This window comes from Triturus cristatus, chromosome 6 (assembly GCF_964204655.1).
Source record: "Triturus cristatus chromosome 6, aTriCri1.1, whole genome shotgun sequence".
NCBI lineage: Eukaryota > Metazoa > Chordata > Amphibia > Caudata > Salamandridae > Triturus > Triturus cristatus.
This window is the reverse complement of record NC_140589.1, coordinates 436,823,051-436,842,770: the sequence shown is the minus strand read 5'-3', so window position 1 is coordinate 436,842,770 and position 19,720 is coordinate 436,823,051. Positions and strand designations below refer to the sequence as shown.

At 41.7% G+C, this 19,720-nt stretch overlaps 2 protein-coding genes across 8 annotated transcripts in view; one reads left to right on the top strand and one right to left on the bottom strand.

Annotated features, from left to right (window-relative positions):
• The window catches only part of MLIP (muscular LMNA interacting protein), a 1,822,558-nt gene that overhangs the window by 1,254,159 nt on the left and 548,679 nt on the right, over window positions 1-19,720 (bottom strand). The gene's annotated exons all lie outside the window — the stretch shown is intronic.
• LOC146817273 (uncharacterized) lies at window positions 6,190-10,545 on the top strand. The gene is made up of 2 exons (XM_085610854.1): window positions 6,190-7,459; window positions 9,953-10,545. The coding sequence occupies exon 1, from the start codon at window positions 6,510-6,512 to the stop codon at window positions 7,440-7,442; it is 933 nt and encodes a 310-aa protein (XP_085466980.1). The 5' UTR covers window positions 6,190-6,509; the 3' UTR covers window positions 7,443-7,459; window positions 9,953-10,545.

The window sequence follows — 19,720 nt, the reverse complement described above, 5'->3', positions numbered from 1 at the left end:
GACATTTAACCACACACAATGGAGCGAAACAGGCAAAGCAGCTGGGGTGCTTTGCATTGGCCACGTGCGCTACTGCTGGATAGATTGAACGTGTCTGAAATCCCCCTGGGAGTGTCTTCCCTCCTGTCAGTCCATCAAACCCTGCCAGGGTCAAAGAAGAGCCTATTCATCTCTGCGCCAAGACTCGAGGTTAATTATTGGCCCGCAGCAGCGAATCTGGTCAAATAACATCAGGTGCACATTCCCTCGACATTGGGCAACATTTGTCAGGCCTTCTGTTTGGGAACGTGTGCTGGTTGTACTCGACAGAGGGGCTGACGAATGATGATGGGGTGGAGATGTAGATTCAGGTGTGTGGGTGTGTGTGTGTGGGTGTATTGTGCATATTCACTTACTTTGCCAGATAATGCATGTAACTTCCTTAGTCCTTTCAAATTATTACATTGTGCTCACTTGGCAGCACCCGCAGCTTCATCCCTGCCAATTTTGCTGAGTTTCTTACATTTGCATACAATATCTTGCTTCTTATTCGAATAATATCTCCTCCAATTACTTTGGATTGCAGAATGCCAGTTGGCACGACCGACAGCCCAGCTCGCATATACTTAATTTCACAATAACAAACTCTTAAAGTAGGGGGTCATTTTTTGATGAAAAAAACCCCTCTTAACTTGCTCGGGGTTTTCACCATATGCATGTGAACGAATATTGTTTTTTTTCCTGCCAATGCAGCGTAAAAACAATCCACAATTGCCTCCCCGACATAGGGAGGGTCTTGGTCCCGGGCGAAGGTGTTTCCACGAGCAGATCTGGCCACGATTCTGCTATCAGGAATGAAGCCTTTCCCATACCTTTAAAGGCAGTGTAGAGTTAGAAGAGTGGGCTAGACACTTGTTTTGGTGGACGCCCTGTTCTGGCCGCCTTGCACACAAGAGTCTATATATGGTGGGAAAGTGTCTGGGCATTTTGGCAAGTATGCAAGAAAACATTTTTCCTTTTCAGACAGAACATCCAGGTATGATAGTTGGAATATTTGTTTCTTGGGCTTCATTTTTTGCTTGTCAGAGACACCTCAGTTGTACGGTTGATAGTATTTGTTACCAGAGGATGGGAATGGAGAGGATCTCTGATGGTGGGCCTTTTGAGTACTACTTACAGAGACTCGGAATTTAATTTTTCAGAGTCTCCTTGAGAGTAAGTAGCTCGTTATAAGAAGGGTCAGTAGTGTGTCAGGACATCCAACCAATGAAGACGATGACGCCTCAGTAATCAGGACCTGTACCGTGAGCAACGTGTGTAACCTTACTAGAACATATCTTCTATCCATGACGGGTTTCTGATTTTCCATGTTGCATCTGGATATCATTATATATATATATGCCTTGTGTGGGTGGGACTATATAATGCAAAAGTGTAATGGCACCAATCAGATTGACAAAGGCTTCATAGAAGCCGAAACATGTCTCTTGTGTCTAGGGGTCGAGTGTGACCTGTTTTAATAAAAAGAAGCCGTATACCGACAGCCTGATGTCTGTGCCTTCTTCTGATGGAGTAGGTGGTTGGTTCATTTCATATATATATATATATATATTCACTGAAAAAACCATAGGTTTCAGGGGTGTTATAGTTAGCTGGACTTTTCACTTGTACAAAACCATTGAAATTCCCCCGTTATAGTTAGTTCAGCTAACTATAACTCGCGCGCCCGCAATGCACTGCTGATGACGTCACATATTACATCACTCATGACATGGCCAGGGACATCACTCATGACATCACTGATGACATCGCAAATGACATCACTGATGACATCACTGATGACATCATCCTTGTGATAGAGTGGCAGACCTCCTCTCACCCTAATATAACCTTTGATACACACATTCAAAAATAGAGACTAAAATTTTCAAAACAGTGGACATACCAATACCAGTTACAACAACCTCTTCAGTAATTCTAAGATCCACATACACATCCACTCATTCACCAACAGTCCTATACAGTCACTCATACATGTACTCACTCATCATATGTACTCATACACCTATACATCCTGTTACACAATGCCACTCATCCATAGAGTTACTCACACACATAGTCACTCATGCTAATAAAGAATCAAACATACATTTACTTGCATATACAGTTATACACACACCACCACACTTACTTCTACGGAAACTTACACATACTTAGTCTTTTAAACAATCACTTATTGAAACACATACTTATTCATACAGGAACTCTTTCAATCTCTCACTCTCACATATAATCACATATATACACCAATAGTCACATATACTAGTTTAAAACATATGTAGTTACTCATAAAGACACTATTGAGACAGTCATTCACTCACTAACACACCCATACACACACTCATCCACCCATACAGTCCTGCACACATGCTGTGTTCAACACATACAAACAGTGAGTCACTCATTCATGCACCTATGCACTACGTAATACCCCCCACCGAACCATGCAGACACTCAGACTGATACTCAAAAAACCAACTAATAACCTATATAGACACCCATGTAGCTACTCACCAACCCATGCAGCCACTTATACACAAAGTGAGAGACTGATACAGATATTTACATATTTAAACATTACTCACTAAGCCATGTATTCACTATGATACACTTAATCAGTCAGTTACACAATCAATTTTTCAAAAACAAATCATCCATTTAGACACTTATATACTCATTTATTCTTCCATCGACCTTGAGATATACATATATAAAACATATTTAATTTTCAGAAAAACACACATTCTCTGCTGATGCTAATACTGTATTTAGACACTTATTTGCCCATGTCTTCTTCCATACATTTTTAGCTATACATATATTACAAATATTTTTTTTTCATAAAGACACATATGTCATCAGCAGAAGATTGCGGTCGCGTGAGTTATAGTTGCCTGCACTAACTATAACGGGGGAATTTCATTGGTTTTTTATCAGTAAAATTTCCGCTAACTATAACATGTGTGAAACCTATGGTTTTTTCAGTGAATTTGCAAGGTTTTTTAAATGCTAATTCCTAACTATAACGTGTGTGAAACCTATGGTTTTTTCAGTGAATTTGTACGGTTTTTTAAATGCTAAGTTACTTTACGCCATTCGTGGCGTGCGCGCCCACTTAACGCAGTTCGTTCCGTGCGCGCACAGTGAGCACGCGGTGCGCTTCGCGCACCGCGCGCCCACTTTACGCAGTTAGTGCCGTGCACGCACGGTGGGCACGCGGTGCGATGACAAAGCAAGAAAGCACGTCAACAAATCTGTTTCTGCTTTCCTCCGTGACTATGGTATGGGTGCCATTTACCACAACAACTTGCGTTATGACATGCAAGACATTTATAGAGGAGATGGTGTGCACTTCAATGATGAAGGGAACAGAGTCTTCCTCTTGAACCTTAGACTCTGCATCGGTACTTGTAGGTACCACTAAAAAATCATTTCATAAACACAACGGCTCTTTTTAGAGCCCCCTAATATCTAAACACTTAAATCTGATTTTCATTTTTTTTTTTTTTTTTTTTTCTACCGTACGCTTACCGTAAGCTTACCGTACGCGTACCCCGTGATTTTTTTTAAAATCAATAAATGTTTTTTTTGTACTTTTCTGTCCTTCTTCGACCCCCTTACAAATGTTAGGGGGTCTGTAACTCTCCTCATTGCCCCCTTTCCTTGTTTTCACTCTTTTTTTTCAGAGTGAAATACACAAAATGGCGGCCGCCGCTTCCTGGTTTCGGCCGATTCGAATGTTTACTAAGATCTAAGAGCCAATCAGAATCACGCTTGCGCACGCCACCGTACGCTTACCGTAAGCGTACGGTAAGCGTACCGTAAGCGGGCTCAGATATATATATTGATTTAAAGGCTATTTTCTCAGAATCTACTGAACAGATTTACACCAAACCTACAAAAGGCACTTCCTTGACCTAGGGACTACCTCTCTGCCAAATTTTGAGTAATTCTGTTCAGCCGTTCGGGCTGTAGCTCGTTCTAAAGGTCCTATGGAAAAATGCATGGGAAAAACGCGTTTTGGGACCCCCCTTTTATCTCAGCCCCCGCTTGACGGATCCCCCCGACACTTTCAGGGTAGGAGCGGAGCGTAGCGCCCCACCTATTTTGAGAAATTCGCGAGGATTCGTCGACCGGCGCCAAAGTTATTCAAAATAGAATGTTGAGGTTTTCCTATGGAAACGTGGTCCTAACTATAACTACCTACTGGCGACCGCCAGTAGGTAATATATATTTTTGTAAACAGTTCGCTGGTTTCCCTGCCACTTTTGCGGTGGCGGGCTCAAGCGAGGTAGCGATCCTCATTCAATTCTCCACAAGCCTTTCCACGATGAAAAAAGCGTTCTTGAGCCCAGTTCCTTAGCGTGCTTATTTATTTAGAAATAGCAAACAAACGCCCGACGCGTTTCGGTGCCACTGCACCTTGGTCACGGGTAGTCAGCAGTTTGTGAAAAGTGCTACATATAGTGTGTAAACAAAACATAAACATAAAAGTAGGACTACCTGTCCCAACTCAACAAAAGGACTTTCAAATTTGGCATCCATTTTGTAATGGTCAACTCGTCACAAGTTACTATTCAAAACATTTTGTAATTTCACTGATTACAACGTCTTGTACATGCAACATAAACATACTTGTGCAAATTGGATGCGTGGTGATTTCTGAACAAAAGTAGTGATAAATCCAGCTCAAGTGAGCATACTACTACAAACCAATAATTTTATCAGTCATCACGCGGTTAACCAATCTCGCTGTGTTATGCTTGATTAACGCCCAAGTGGGCTGTCTCGTGAGTTTATGTTCTTTTCATCTCAAATACTGCCCCAGTGGGCCCAAAATCATCAGTCGCTTATACATTTCATTCTTTCACTATGTGCGAACCAAATCATAATTTCATAGAGCCTTTGAAAGTTGATCTTCATAATGGCATGCTGACAGTTTGGTCCCCTACAAAACATAAACAAATTTTGCAATCACTATACTAATACAGATAATTTAAAAAAACAAACTTATGGCTTCATATTTACATCTATAATATCTTTTGATTAGAGTGTCAAGTATACAGCACGTTGAAGTTAATTAGCCCAGATGAACCGACATCTCTTTATCTTTGTTTAAACCTGATGGTTGTACGGTGTCATATTTAATAATTATTTTGGACTCCAGTTTCCGTAGCTCTCTCACTCTGTCACCACCCCTTTCCGATTTTGGAATTCTATCTAGGGCACAGAATTGTAGGACATTGATATTCTTTCCATGTGTTTCTTTAAAATGTCTAGCAATGGGATATTGCCTGTCTTCATTTATAATGGCCCTCGTGTGTTCCAAGATTCTTTTTTTCACCTGGTGAATGGTACTCCCGATGTATACTAGAGGGCAGGGACAACACAAAGCATACACACAAAAATCTGATTTACATGTTAGATGTTTTTGAATTATGTAAGGTTTTTGGTTTTTTGATAAAGTTAGTTCTTTCCGATTCACACTATTTTTACATGCCTTGTATGAATTGCATGTGTAAAATCCCTTTATCTCTTTCCATTTTTGCTCTTTAATATTCACAGTGCTACTGCTAATGCACATTTGAGATGAAAAGAACATAAACTCACGAGACAGCCCACTTGGGCGTTAATCAAGCATAACACAGCGAGATTGGTTAACCGCGTGATGACTGATAAAATTATTGGTTTGTAGTAGTATGCTCACTTGAGCTGGATTTATCACTACTTTTGTTCAGAAATCACCACGCATCCAATTTGCACAAGTATGTTTATGTTGCATGTACAAGACGTTGTAATCAGTGAAATTACAAAATGTTTTGAATAGTAACTTGTGACGAGTTGACCATTACAAAATGGATGCCAAATTTGAAAGTCCTTTTGTTGAGTTGGGACAGGTAGTCCTACTTTTATGTTTATGTTTTGTTTACACACTATATGTAGCACTTTTCACAAACTGCTGACTACCCGTGACCAAGGTGCAGTGGCACCGAAACGCGTCGGGCGTTTGTTTGCTATTTCTAAATAAATAAGCACGCTAAGGAACTGGGCTCAAGAACGCTTTTTTCATCGTGGAAAGGCTTGTGGAGAATTGAATGAGGATCGCTACCTCGCTTGAGCCCGCCACCGCAAAAGTGGCAGGGAAACCAGCGAACTGTTTACAAAATTGTTTGCCTCTTTGAGACACAATTTCCCTGCCCGCCTTCGGAGCTACAGTGTTTGGATTGCAAGTGAAGAAGCTTTTCTGTTCCGGTAACATCTATTTATCTGCTAAACCCAAGGAGCCGATCACGGCACGGGGAGCATAATCTTGGAACGTATCGGAAAGCTTCGGCAAAAAGCAACGGTGTGGCCGAAGTGCAGGTGGAACCAGCGCGGCTACGTTGGTAGGCGGCTGCTGAGGAAGCGTGTGACTGCTTTCGAAGAAAGCAAGGAAATTCTCGGATGGTGAATTTCAGAATACATGAGAAATGAATTTAGCAAACAGAGAGGCTTCACGACGGGAAGCGGCAGAATCGCTGTTTATCCCTTTAAACATGGAAAGATCGGATTTGAGTGGATCGGGCAATGACACAGCACGAGACCCTAAAAGTAAGAAAGAATTTTGGGACAAACTCTGGAAATGCGCAAAGATGGAACAAGTCAAGTGGTGGGAAGCCACCACTCTGCAAAAATACGTTGACTGTGAACGCGTACCACGCGGTCTGCGCATCTTCCTGACCCCAACATTTAGCGACCCAGACCCCGAACTGATTGAGGAATGGGTACAGAACAACCATCAATGTTCAACGACAATGCTGAAACTGCTGATCAAATATGCATTAAAAGATACTGAAAGATTGGCAAGAGAAATTGATCAAATTACATCGCAACTGAAAAGTCAATATTCCGAAAATGAATTTGAGACAGAAATGAAAAAACTCACCTCAAGGTTGGAAAAGGCTGAGGAGGAAATCAAAATGAAAAAACAAAGCAAATTTTATCGCGATCAACTGGACTACGAAAGGGGCCAAATTTTTACGTTTGGTAAAAAATTTGACTATTTGAGAGAACTTAATCAAAAAGTATTGGGAACCTCAGATAGAGATCAAATCAATCCAATTGTGGAAATACCAGAAACAAGTGGAACCAGTAGATCGCAGGATACCACCGTCCATTCAGCAAAGGTGGATGAACCAACTGGAAAGCAACCAAACAGTGAGGGAGTAAAATCCAACATTTTAAAGGAATTCTCGCTTCTGGCACAAGGCCGACAAGGGATGGGAAGCCCAGGGCCACAAGAATCGCCAAGTCGAGGTCGCGGTCGAGGCGCCAGAGGAGGAAGCAGAAGAGGCGCAAAGAAACAAGGAGTATTGGATGCCTACGTGGGAATGACGACAAGAGGCAAGACGGACAGAAAATGAAAGACAACCGCACTGTGGTAAATTTATCGAACTTCCAGTTAACATGTGATCAGACTGAAGTATTGTCACTAGGTCTCACATTTTGCCCCACAAGTAACTTTAATTATACAGAGGGAAGAATAGATCTCTTTCATTTTGTAAGAAAGTTAAAATTACGTAAATGGTTTCAAAATAGGAAATTGTCTACCATAAGCAATCCGGTAGAACCTACCATCTTAACCATTGCTGATATAGATTTACTCCAGACAATGAGGGGGCTAGAAGTTGATGATGACAATCCGATAGATGCGCGAACTTGTTTAACTGAGGAGAATGTAATTTTTGATTGCAGTAGCGACAGTAACTTTAAACCAAAATCCAGATTCTTGCCTCAAATCCACAATGAAATTATTGATGTGTTTGATAAAGGTGTAACTCAAGAATTTAAAAAATTGAACAAATCCAGTAAATTAAAATATACCAATTTGAGTAACAAACAAACCACAGCAATCAGAGAATTACAGAACAACAAAGAGATTGTAATTAAAAAATCAGACAAGGGTGGTAATGTTGTGGTATGGCCTACCGAATTGTATCTGAATGAAGGTAGACGACAACTGGATGATGTTAATAGCTACACAATTAGTAACAGGAGTTGTTACGAGAATAGCAACATTGAATACCAACTACAACTAGCTGAGTGGAAACGTCAAAAATTGATATCAGATGAGGAGTACAGATTTCTCAAATGTGATCATCCCAAATTACCGGCACTCTATTTACTGCCAAAGTTACATAAAGACAGGGTCAATCCTCCAGGAAGACCCATTGTGTCCTCCATAGGAAGCACCTATGAAAACACCTCCAAATACATTGACCACTTTTTACGCCCTTTTGTTCAGAAACTCCCCTCTTACCTACAGGACACTCGAGATTTTTTAAGAGTTATTGAAAAGGTCCAGTGGGAAGATGACATGTGGCTAATGACACTTGATGTCAATAGCTTATATACGTGTATACCACACGATTTGGGAGTACAAGCCAATCAGCATTTTTTGAAGCAGAGAGACATCAAGTACCTTTCACACACTGAAATGCTAGTATGCATGATGCAAAGATGTCTTTCAAATAATTTCTTTCTGTTTGACCACGTCATCTATTGCCAGGCCCGAGGTACGGCGATGGGAACCTGCTTCGCCCCCAGCTACGCGGGTCTTTACCTGGGCTGGTGGGAGGAGCAGGTGGCCAGTAAGATCTTAGCCTTTACCCAGAACGTCTGCCTCTGGGCAAGATATATAGATGACGTTTTTTGTCTCTGGAAGGGAGAAAAAGATAGTGCTTTGGAATTCGTGGCCAGTTTAAATGCAAATGAGTGCAATTTGACATTCACGTGTACAATTGAAAAGGAAACCATCGAATTTCTTGATGTGATTGTCAATGTTAGAAATGGCAAAATGGAAAGCAAGCTGTTCCGAAAGCCAACAGCAGGCAACAGCCTGCTACATGCGGACAGCTGCCACCCAAAGAATCTGATTCGAAGTATCCCCTATGGGGAACTTCTAAGGGCCAAGAGAAATTGCAGCACACCATCAGACTTTGAATCAGAGATGATAAACATGAAAGAGAGATTTGAGGAAAGGGGATACTCAAACAAAATAATCAAACAAGCATGTGCCAAAGTTAGAACCGTTTTGAGGGATGACCTTTTAAACCCCAAAATCCCCAAAGATGACCAAGACGAACCAATAAGGTTCATTACTGCATACTCTAGCCAGTCGTGGCAGGTCAGAAAATGTCTGAAAAAATTCTGGCATATCCTAAACATGGATCCTGAGTTGAAAAAAGCAGTGGGAAGTCAGCCAAAGGTCACATTCAGGAAATGTCCAGCTCTTAAAGATCTTCTGTGCAGTAGCACTGTGAATATTAAAGAGCAAAAATGGAAAGAGATAAAGGGATTTTACACATGCAATTCATGCAAGGCATGTAAAAATAGTGTGAATCGGAAAGAACTAACTTTATCAAAAAACCAAAAACCTTACATAATTCAAAAACATCTAACATGTAAATCAGATTTTTGTGTGTATGCTTTGTGTTGTCCCTGCCCTCTAGTATACATCGGGAGTACCATTCACCAGGTGAAAAAAAGAATCTTGGAACACACGAGGGCCATTATAAATGAAGACAGGCAATATCCCATTGCTAGACATTTTAAAGAAACACATGGAAAGAATATCAATGTCCTACAATTCTGTGCCCTAGATAGAATTCCAAAATCGGAAAGGGGTGGTGACAGAGTGAGAGAGCTACGGAAACTGGAGTCCAAAATAATTATTAAATATGACACCGTACAACCATCAGGTTTAAACAAAGATGAAGAGATGTCGGTTCATCTGGGCTAATTAACTTCAACGTGCTGTATACTTGACACTCTAATCAAAAGATATTATAGATGTAAATATGAAGCCATAAGTTTGTTTTTTTAAATTATCTGTATTAGTATAGTGATTGCAAAATTTGTTTATGTTTTGTAGGAGACCAAACTGTCAGCATGCCATTATGAAGATCAACTTTCAAAGGCTCTATGAAATTATGATTTGGTTCGCACATAGTGAAAGAATGAAATGTATAAGCGACTGATGATTTTGGGCCCACTGGGGCAGTATTTGAGATGAAAAGAACATAAACTCACGAGACAGCCCACTTGGGCGTTAATCAAGCATAACACAGCGAGATTGGTTAACCGCGTGATGACTGATAAAATTATTGGTTTGTAGTAGTATGCTCACTTGAGCTGGATTTATCACTACTTTTGTTCAGAAATCACCACGCATCCAATTTGCACAAGTATGTTTATGTTGCATGTACAAGACGTTGTAATCAGTGAAATTACAAAATGTTTTGAATAGTAACTTGTGACGAGTTGACCATTACAAAATGGATGCCAAATTTGAAAGTCCTTTTGTTGAGTTGGGACAGGTAGTCCTACTTTTATGTTTATGTTTTGTTTACACACTATATGTAGCACTTTTCACAAACTGCTGACTACCCGTGACCAAGGTGCAGTGGCACCGAAACGCGTCGGGCGTTTGTTTGCTATTTCTAAATAAATAAGCACGCTAAGGAACTGGGCTCAAGAACGCTTTTTTCATCGTGGAAAGGCTTGTGGAGAATATATATATATATATATATATATATATATATATATATATATATGTTTTTTTTCTTCAAAACAAATTTTGCCCGGACATCCCAGGTCTCCATTTTCGCCATTGTGCCTTCGGTCCTGAGCCACATTCACGTTTCCCGAGGTTGCCATATCCCCAGCTGGGTTTTTGCACATAATAAGGCTATGCTTTAGCCGATGAGGGCCGTATGTTGAGGCCAGCTCTGATTCCCCATGCTTTTTCTGCCCCCTTACCTCCTTTTCGAAGCGCCCTGAAGAAGGTGAGACCTTTGTATCCGGGTCTCTCACCGAAACGCAGGTCGCAGCTTTTTTGCCAGCATGACTGGTGCAATTTCCCAACAAGACTGGTTGCCATCACATGATCTTGTTTTCATAAAAAAAATATTCAAAAATGTATAAAACAAATCATAAGACATAACAACAGTATTGTTGATATCAAAACAACATCGAATAAGGAAATAGTTTGCATAAATATCTCATTTTTTTGCCATATGTTTGATTATTCATGATTTCAATGAATATTGGGTACTTGTGGAGTTGATCAGTCCTGTCTTTGTTTTGTCTACGTGTTTGAATGAGTGAATGAATGAGCGCTGTGTTGAAAAAATGTATGATAATGTGGGGCACGTTTTGTAAAAAATGTATGATATACACATTTGGTTTGTAGGGGTTTCTATCATTTTATATGCGTATTTGTCTTTTGTATCAATTTTATTGACTATTTATGATCAATTTACGTAAATTGATGTAACAGTGTATTATAGATATATACAATAAACTAAGGATATATATCCTGACAAGATTAAAGGTATTATTCATTATGTCATACATAAAAGTTCTTTCAGCACACTGTTATAGCCCTGTTTGGATGAGGTGACTTATTCCACTCCGTTCTAAATTGAGACGTGACACTTTGTTTGAGAAATAATTTTCAGGCAGTTGGGTTTGGTTCATTTGCTTTTAGGGTCAGTAGTGGCTGCCTTAACATTTTTTCATGTTTTAGAACTTTCCATGTTCACTGCTATTATTGCCTACTTTATTATAGTACCACAGTGTGAAAAGTGGATTAATAGTGAGGCTAGATGGAAGTAATATTGATGACAAGTAATAATGCCACCATTTGTGTTCGGTTTTTGCTAGGTTCAGAAAAGGTTTCGGGTCAGATATATGACCCTTTTTTGTGGCTTCTAACGTGAGAAAATATTTTTTAAAGCAGGCAGTGATCCCAGGGACCACTGCCTGCCTTTAAGAAAATGAAACTGAAAAGTTTCATTTTTCTTTTTTAAATGCATCCCGTTTTCCTTTAAGGAAAACAGGCTGCATTTAAGAAGAAAAAACTGAGTTATTTAAAAGCAGTCCCAGACATGGTGGTCTGCTGACCCTAGTAGGCCACCATCCCTGGGAGTGCTAGCCATTCCTAATGGGGTCGCAAATTGTGACAGCCTCATTAATATTCATGAGGCATGCAATTTGCGACCCCCTTAGAAATTGCTAACTGTGTCTGAGACGGTTGAATGACGTTACAACGCATTCCGTTGCAACGCATGCCTTTACCACGCATGCGTTACAACGCAAATGCCATTATCTCGCATAACCTTTACCAAAAAAATGCCTTTACCACGCATATCTTTACAACGATTTTTATTGTAAAACCATGCATGTTAATGGCATATTTTTGGTAAAGGTTATCTCCGATCCCACACAACCCCCTCATCCTTTAAATTATTATTTTTTTAAACTAAAATCCCCCTCACCTCTCCACGTCCTCTCCTCTCCCAGCTCTTCCGCTCTGCGTTGCACGTCGTAAAGAGAAAGCGAAAGTGTCTTTCCGTTTCCTCTAACAACACCGATTGCCTCCACATTGCGACGGAAACAGGTGCATTTTTTGAGGGGGGGAACCCCGCCAAGCCCCCTTTTTTAAACACACACTTTTTTGGTGGGGTGGAGACCCCCACAAGCCCCCTTTTTTAATTTATCCTTTAACACACATGCCTTTACTATGTATCTCGTAGTAAAGGTATGTGTGGTAAAGGCTATGCGTGGTAACCACGCATGCATTGTAATGCATGTGTGATTATGGTTATGCGTGGAAACGGCCGTGTTGTAGTGGTTGTTTCCCATCTGAGACACTGTTATACATCACAATTTGCGAGTCGCAAATTGCGAGTTGCAAATGCGATGCAATTTGCGATTCGCAAATTGGTAGCTTGTACATCTGGCCCTCAGTAATTTAAACCTAAGCACAAACCCTGGTATCTAAGGCACAGAGCAGACAAGCTTAACTTAAGAAAATGTGCAAAGCATTTATAAGTGCCAAAATGGTTAAATAGTCGAAAGCACAACACAATAAAATCCTATTCCAATTATAAAAATAGAGAATAATACAATGAAAAAATAGCACCAAAATGGCAAAAATCCAACAGGGTGATCCGGAGATCTGAATTTTGAAAGTTTTAAGCAGAAATAGAGCCGAGAAGCGTTAAGCGCCAACCACAGTCATCTGGTTGCACTCAACCAGTTCCTAGACATGAATTCAGTCTAACTGTAATGGAATTCAGGTCGGATTTAGGAAGCAGGTTTGTTCTCTTCGGAAGTTTCACCTTCTGACTTAGTCTCAGAAAAATAAGTCAAAAATTCTCAGTGGGACAAGGCAGCAGTATGTGGCTGAGATGGGCTCCTCCAGGACAGATAGATGTTGGACTAGGTCCCAGAAAAGCCACTGAGGTTTGAAGGTAAAGCTCACAGTGGGAGAAATTAAAAATTTGCACACAAGGAAGGTCTCTTTCAGGATACATACTTTTGGCACCTTTTCTCGGTGAAATCTTTACCTTTTGACACATTCACTTTGTTTGAGCTCGGATGCCCCAGCAAGGCAAGGCTTAAAGCTGTAGCCAAACATGGCTCCACAAGGCTAAGTAGCTCAAAATCTTACTGAAACGTATTTGCTGCTGCGGAAAAGCTCAGAGCTAGAGCAGCCTGAATCTTTGGCCCAGCTGCAGTGCACCTTCCTCGGGTTGAGTTGGCAGGTTTGTTCCAGTCCATTGGTGGTCTTTGCAGTCATAAAATGTCTAAGTTTCAGGTTTTCCAGGATCTTAGGAGGAGTACACTTTGACAAGGGTCTTAGGAAAGCAATTGAGGTCAAGATTTACTCCAGAAGAAGCCACTAGCAGGGTCCAGGACAGGTCCAGTTGGAACTGTTCAGCTGGGCTCTTCAGAAAAAGGGCTTCTAGCAGCTTGTTTCCCTGTACCTTAGTAGGAGTTCAGCCAACTGACTCTTGGAGTCCACCTCTTTGTCCTGTACAATTGGTGGCAGGGCCAACATTTCAGGTGTTCTCTCAGGCCTCAACATCAAGTACAGTCCTTTTTCTTTCTTCCAACATGGCAGAACGTCTCTTCCCATGTGCAGAGCTCATGTGCCCATCCTACAGGTCTGTCCAGGGAGATGCTTAATCCCTTATCTGTTGTCACTCAGAGCTAGTTCTGGGGGCAGCTTCTATGCCACTGGGATTGGTGCCTGGCCGGCTAGGGTAATAAAGGCTGGGAAAGGCCAAGGAGTTAGCCATATCCGTCTATAAGAAGGTAGGACTCTTTGATGTTAATTAAGTTCCTGGACACTGCCCTCATGGTCATCCTGTCAGAGAAACAGAACACATCCCCACAACCAAGTCCTTTGTCCAAGCTCTGGGTAGAAGATTACACCTAATCAAAGAGTTATTCAGCTCCTGGGTGACAACTTGAAGCTCATGCAAGCAGGCTTCTAGAGGCTTTAGGCAGGTAAAAGATGACATTTTAAAAGCACCCTTTAAAAAAATATTTAGTACAAATCTGACTTTACTAATGAACTGGGATTGTAAACGATACTTTAAAAAGTCAAACAATGGATTTTGTAGCTATTTCTTAAGTGGAGATAACATTACTAATTGTAATATCATATCCCAATGCTTTTAAAAAAAACAGCTAACACTGCTGAATTGAAAAATTGTTTTTTGGGACCATGTCAATGTAAGGACGCTTACTTTAAACTTTACATTGCCAACTTTTAAATACCATACACCATGCCTTATTGAAATATAAAACCATGCCGGTCCCATGAACCCTGCCCCCAAAAAATATCCAACTGTGGCGGGCCCCATTGAATGGAGTCCTGGGCCATTATATGGCTTGGGCAGGGGGGGCCCTCATCCTCTGCCTAAAAAAATGCAAGGGGGCCTGAGCCAAAAAATGGCTTGGGAGGGGGGAACATACACATACCTCCCTTTCTTTTTAATTATTAGAGAATGAGCTGACCCTCAAGGCCCTGGCCCACCCTGGATTTTGTCCCACCAGGCCTAGGAGTTCAAGGTATCCTTACCTTGTCCCCTGTAAGTTTTTTTTAAGACACATTGACTGAGTGTAAGGCAGCCAATCAGATCCTATCTTCTGACCTGCTGGTCCTCTGATACTACCATGTCTCTGTATTTACATACATTTTAAACATACATTTTTCAAAAGCTACTGAACGAATTTACACCAAATCACAAAAAGTACGCTTTATTCCAAATTTCTGAAGTTCTGTTCAGCGATTTTTGCTCTATCGCTGTTCAATTTTCTTATAGAAAATTTCATGGGGAAAACATGTTTTGGTACCCCTCTTTTTCTTGCCTCCCGCTTGACAGATCACACCAACATTTTCCAGGAACGGTTGAGCTGGCCTAACCTGTTTCGTGGAAAGTTTTTTTGAGGATTCGTCAAACAGCGCCAAAGTTATTAACAAACGAAAAGTCACTTGCCTATGGAATCCCGGTCCTAACTATACACAGTGGTGCCCAGACTTGAAATGACCACTTCCTCATCAAACTTAATGAAAATAAAAACAACAAGAAAAGATCAATCACATTGTTGCTCGAATATGAATTTACCTTGACAAACCAAAAGGGGCATTTGTCAATACAGGTACAGTTGGTTTAATTGAATACTTAGGCCTGGAGCACAGTTATAGGAGCGTGTTGAGGACTGTCTCAAAGTACAATCTTTCTGGTAAACGAATGCAGTCCTTGTCTGTGAAGTCATAAATAAGGCCCCTGATAACAAATGCAGGTGGGCCTCGTCCTTGCGTGGACACAATGGGGGCCAGTGTGTAACGTGTCCAGACGTTCGGCATGAGGGGCGAGTGATCACTGCGTGTACTGTGTGTGCTGTGTGCTGATTGGCTATGTGTTCCTAACTTTGTGTGGCTTCAGACTTTATGATGTTTCGGGAATGCGTGCACCCCTCTGGCCTTGTGTGCTTTATCGGGGCCAATCTCCCTGGACCATTGTGCGGTCACTGCTCTTATCTGGGGGGATCGACCTGAGTTTGCGCATTTGTCTGCGGCTACGTGCCACCCCACCTGTGATCTATCAATCAGTACGCTCGGACCTAGGTCGCAGAGCCTGCCTGACCACATATCTCTGAGTCGGCGTTGATGGAGTGTTCATGACGGGCGAGTTTGACAATAGTGATGCGATTTTACTCGTATATGCGATTGTTTCATTATAAACATTGGTATTGATTTTATCAATATTAATATCCAGTACGGATACGGAGGGAGGGGCTCAGGACTGCAACAGGAAGACCTGGACTTGGAGTAATGAAGATTATATGTAAGTAACCAAATTGTTACCTCCTTGTCCATCTTACCACCGCAGTCCTTTTTAAGTGAACCAATTCCAAAGCACAAAGCGATAGATCATTTTATTTTTTCTTACAGTCAAAAAAGGATTTGATACCACACATTTCGGTGTTACAGATGTGACTTAAATAAAGCTTAAGAACAAACCAAAAATGATGAAGAGCACAGAACGCTGTTGATGCTTCCCCAGCCAAGTGAAGTAGGTAATGAAATTCAGAGGTATGTGCAGAAGCCCATGTGACCACATTGCAAATGCCTTTCAAGGGAACTCCCTTAAACATTGACCATTGTTGTTAATTAACTTTGAATGCAGAACAGAAAGTCCACCTTAGATGCCCCATCAATCAGGATTTATAGAGTGTGGCTGCTTTAACCGTGAGGGGCTTGAAGCGCTGTTTGATAGTTCTGCCTGTTCTCCTATTGGTTGAACATTCATTTCTTGAGGTCCTTCCTGAATTGCTGGAGTGATGGTGAGGCTCTCAGGTGCAGGGGGAGGTCATTCCAGGTCTTGGTGGCCAGATGGGAGAAGGAGTGGCCTCCACAGTTTGTCTGGTGGATGTAACGGGTGGCAGCAAGGGTACAGGATCTGGACCTGAGTTTCCTGGAAGGCTGATGAAAGGTCATGCGTTGGTTGAGGTACACAGACCCTTCATTGTGTAATGCCTTGTATGCGTGGGTGAGTAGCTTGTATTGGTTTCTCTTCATGACTGGTATCCAGTGGTGTTTCCTGGAGTGAGGGGTTACGTGCATCTGTCTGGGAAAGTCAAGAGTGAGCCTGGCTGCAGTGTTCTGGATTGTCTGGAGCTTCTTCAGGAGTTGGGCTGTTATTCCTATGTAGAGAGAGTTGCCATTGTCGTGTCTGCTGGTGACAAGAGCCTGCGCGACGGTTTGTCTGGTGTTGGTCAGGAGCCATCTTAAAACCTTACTGAGCATACAGAGCGTGAGGAAGCAGGGTGTGGAGAATGCACTGACTTGCTTCTTCATGGATAGCTGGCTGTCGAGGATGCTGTTGAGGATGATGCAGAGGTTGCGGGCATGTTCGGTGTGTATTGGGGTTGGGCTCGGCTCCGAGGGTCACCATTCGTTGTTCCGGTGCGAGTCCTTGCCTTTCCCGAAGATGAGTACGTCTGTCTTGTTGGTGTTGAGTTTGAGACAGTTGTTGTTTATCCAGCCTGCAACATCTTTCATGCAACTTTGGAACTTGTCTTTGATGGTTCTTGTCTTGTTAGCTATAGAGACAATGAGTTGGGTGTCATCAGCGTAGGAGAGGGTGTTGAATCCGTGGCTTTTGATGATGTTTGCTGGGGGGGTCATGCATGTGTTGAAGAGGGCTGGGCTGAGGGATGAGCCTTGAGGTACACTGCATCTCATATCATATTCATAATGATTGACAGTTTTATCCATCTCTAAAGCATGGACATTGTGGGTCAAATATATTTTGCTGACAGCCTGACAGACTATTTGTGATAACCAGGTCCTCAACTTTATGGAAGGGACTTGTTTTGTCTCCATAAATAGAAATTGCTCTACGAATTTCCAATGAATGGAATGTCTCCTCCTCAAAGAAGGAAGGATAAGGATAACAAGTGTAACACAATGTTCTCCTCGCAGGTAACCTTGAGGGCACCTTAGGAAGAAATAGAGGGAATTTAGGCCTAACAATGACTTTATCATTACAAAGCCTGAAATATGGAGGAGATAACTGCAAAGCCCCTGTTTCCTCGATCCAACACACCAAACAGATGGCAACCAATAAAAAGATAATTGGGTTCTGCTGATTGTAATGGTTCAAGGGAGATTTCATAAAAGCATGAAGAATTAATAGCAGCTTTCAGGAATGCATAGAAAATTGAGTAACAGGCCTTTGTAGAAATACATTTTTCAGAAACTGAGAAGCCAGTGGAGTTTCCAGGGCCTCACCTGCCCCTTTGAAAGCTTGAATCAATTTCCACTGTGCTCTGATAGCTAAACCCACCATAATTCTGTCTCTTTAAAAACGTAGGCTTATGAAAGAATCAGCCTCTGTCCTTGCACCATGATTCAAAATTCTGCCAGTGATGACTATAGACCTTCAGGTTGGATGGTTTCCCAGGGAGTTGGATACTTTCAGCCAATTTAAATGAACATCTCTGGGCCAAAATAATTAATACCCCTTCCTCAGTGATTTGAAGGAGTCTGGTTTCAGAAGAAGATCCCTCAATGGGGATGGATGAAGGAAACACCTTTCCATTTTCATCAGTAGAGGAAAGCACAGTATCCTGCACCACTACTATAGCAAAAGAAGGACCTCAGCCTGATCCTCATGGACCTTTCTTAGAACTCCTTGAATTAGGGGAAATGTGGAAATTTGTAAAGGAGGCTCTGATGCCAAGGAATGGCTAGGGAATCTGTTGTCCAAAGTATCCAGCCTGCAAAAGTGCACGAGCAAGGCTTTGTCCCGTATGGCAAATAGATCAAGCCACATCTTGGCTTGTGGACAATCTTGAAATAGAAGGGTGAGGCACAGAGAGAAACCACCGAGGGAAATCTCCGACTCAGGAAGTCTGCAGCACCCATTCTCCTTCTCCGGAAATATTGTGGGGTCTGCATTGAACACTTATAGAGCAAAACTTAAGGAAGGGTGACACCCAGAGAAGAACACTTTGCACCAGGGCCAATCCCTACCAATTGAAGATGGGCTCTCTTTAAGTGGTTACATTTATTTTTATTTTTTTAACTTTTCCATATCATCCCCATCCAACGCGGCTGCTGTAACAAAAGGAGGAACTAAGCAGTGTCCTTTGCTCAGATTCTCCTGGGTTAGCCAGAACTGTGGCTCCAGATGAATCTCTGATGCTACAGGTAGCATTGCCTTGTAATTTTGAGATACAGCCTGCTAATGATGAAGAAGATGATGCACTAAGGGATTAGGGTAGAGGTGACCCCAGGGAAAAATTAGCAACATCAAGGTCATCTTGCCTTTACTTCCCAGCCAGACTCTTCCTGAAGTCTGGGTCCTCGACAGCAGAAGGGAGAGAGGCAATGTCAGCTAGGCCTTCCTCCCGTCTATTGGAAAAACCTTCCTTAGGTCTTTCGGAAACACCACTCCTATAAGCAGAAGCATTTTTGATGGACAAAGACTGGAATTTTTGTAATTCAGCATGAACCTGTATCTGAGGAGGAGGCCGCAGGCATTCTGAAAGAGCCCCTCTGCCTTAGTGTAAAAAAAAAGAAGGCATTATCTCCAATGGGGCTAAGAATTTGGTAAAAACCCTTGGCAATGAGTAGAAGCTGTCTGAAACCAAAAGGAACTGATATTTCCCTTTCACTGCAAAGCAAATATATATCTGGTGAGCTTCGTGGATGCAGATATTAAAGTAGGCATCCAGGGTATCCAGGAATGTCAGAACGTCTCCTTGATTGACCAGATATAAAATGTTTTGCACTGTCACAATCTTGAATGGCTTGTGAGGTATATAATGGTTC

Excerpts from the sequence above, each read along its gene's own strand:
- LOC146817273 (XM_085610854.1), top strand. The coding sequence starts at position 6,510 with ATGAATTTAGCAAACAGAGAGGCTTCACGACGGGAAGCGGCAGAATCG.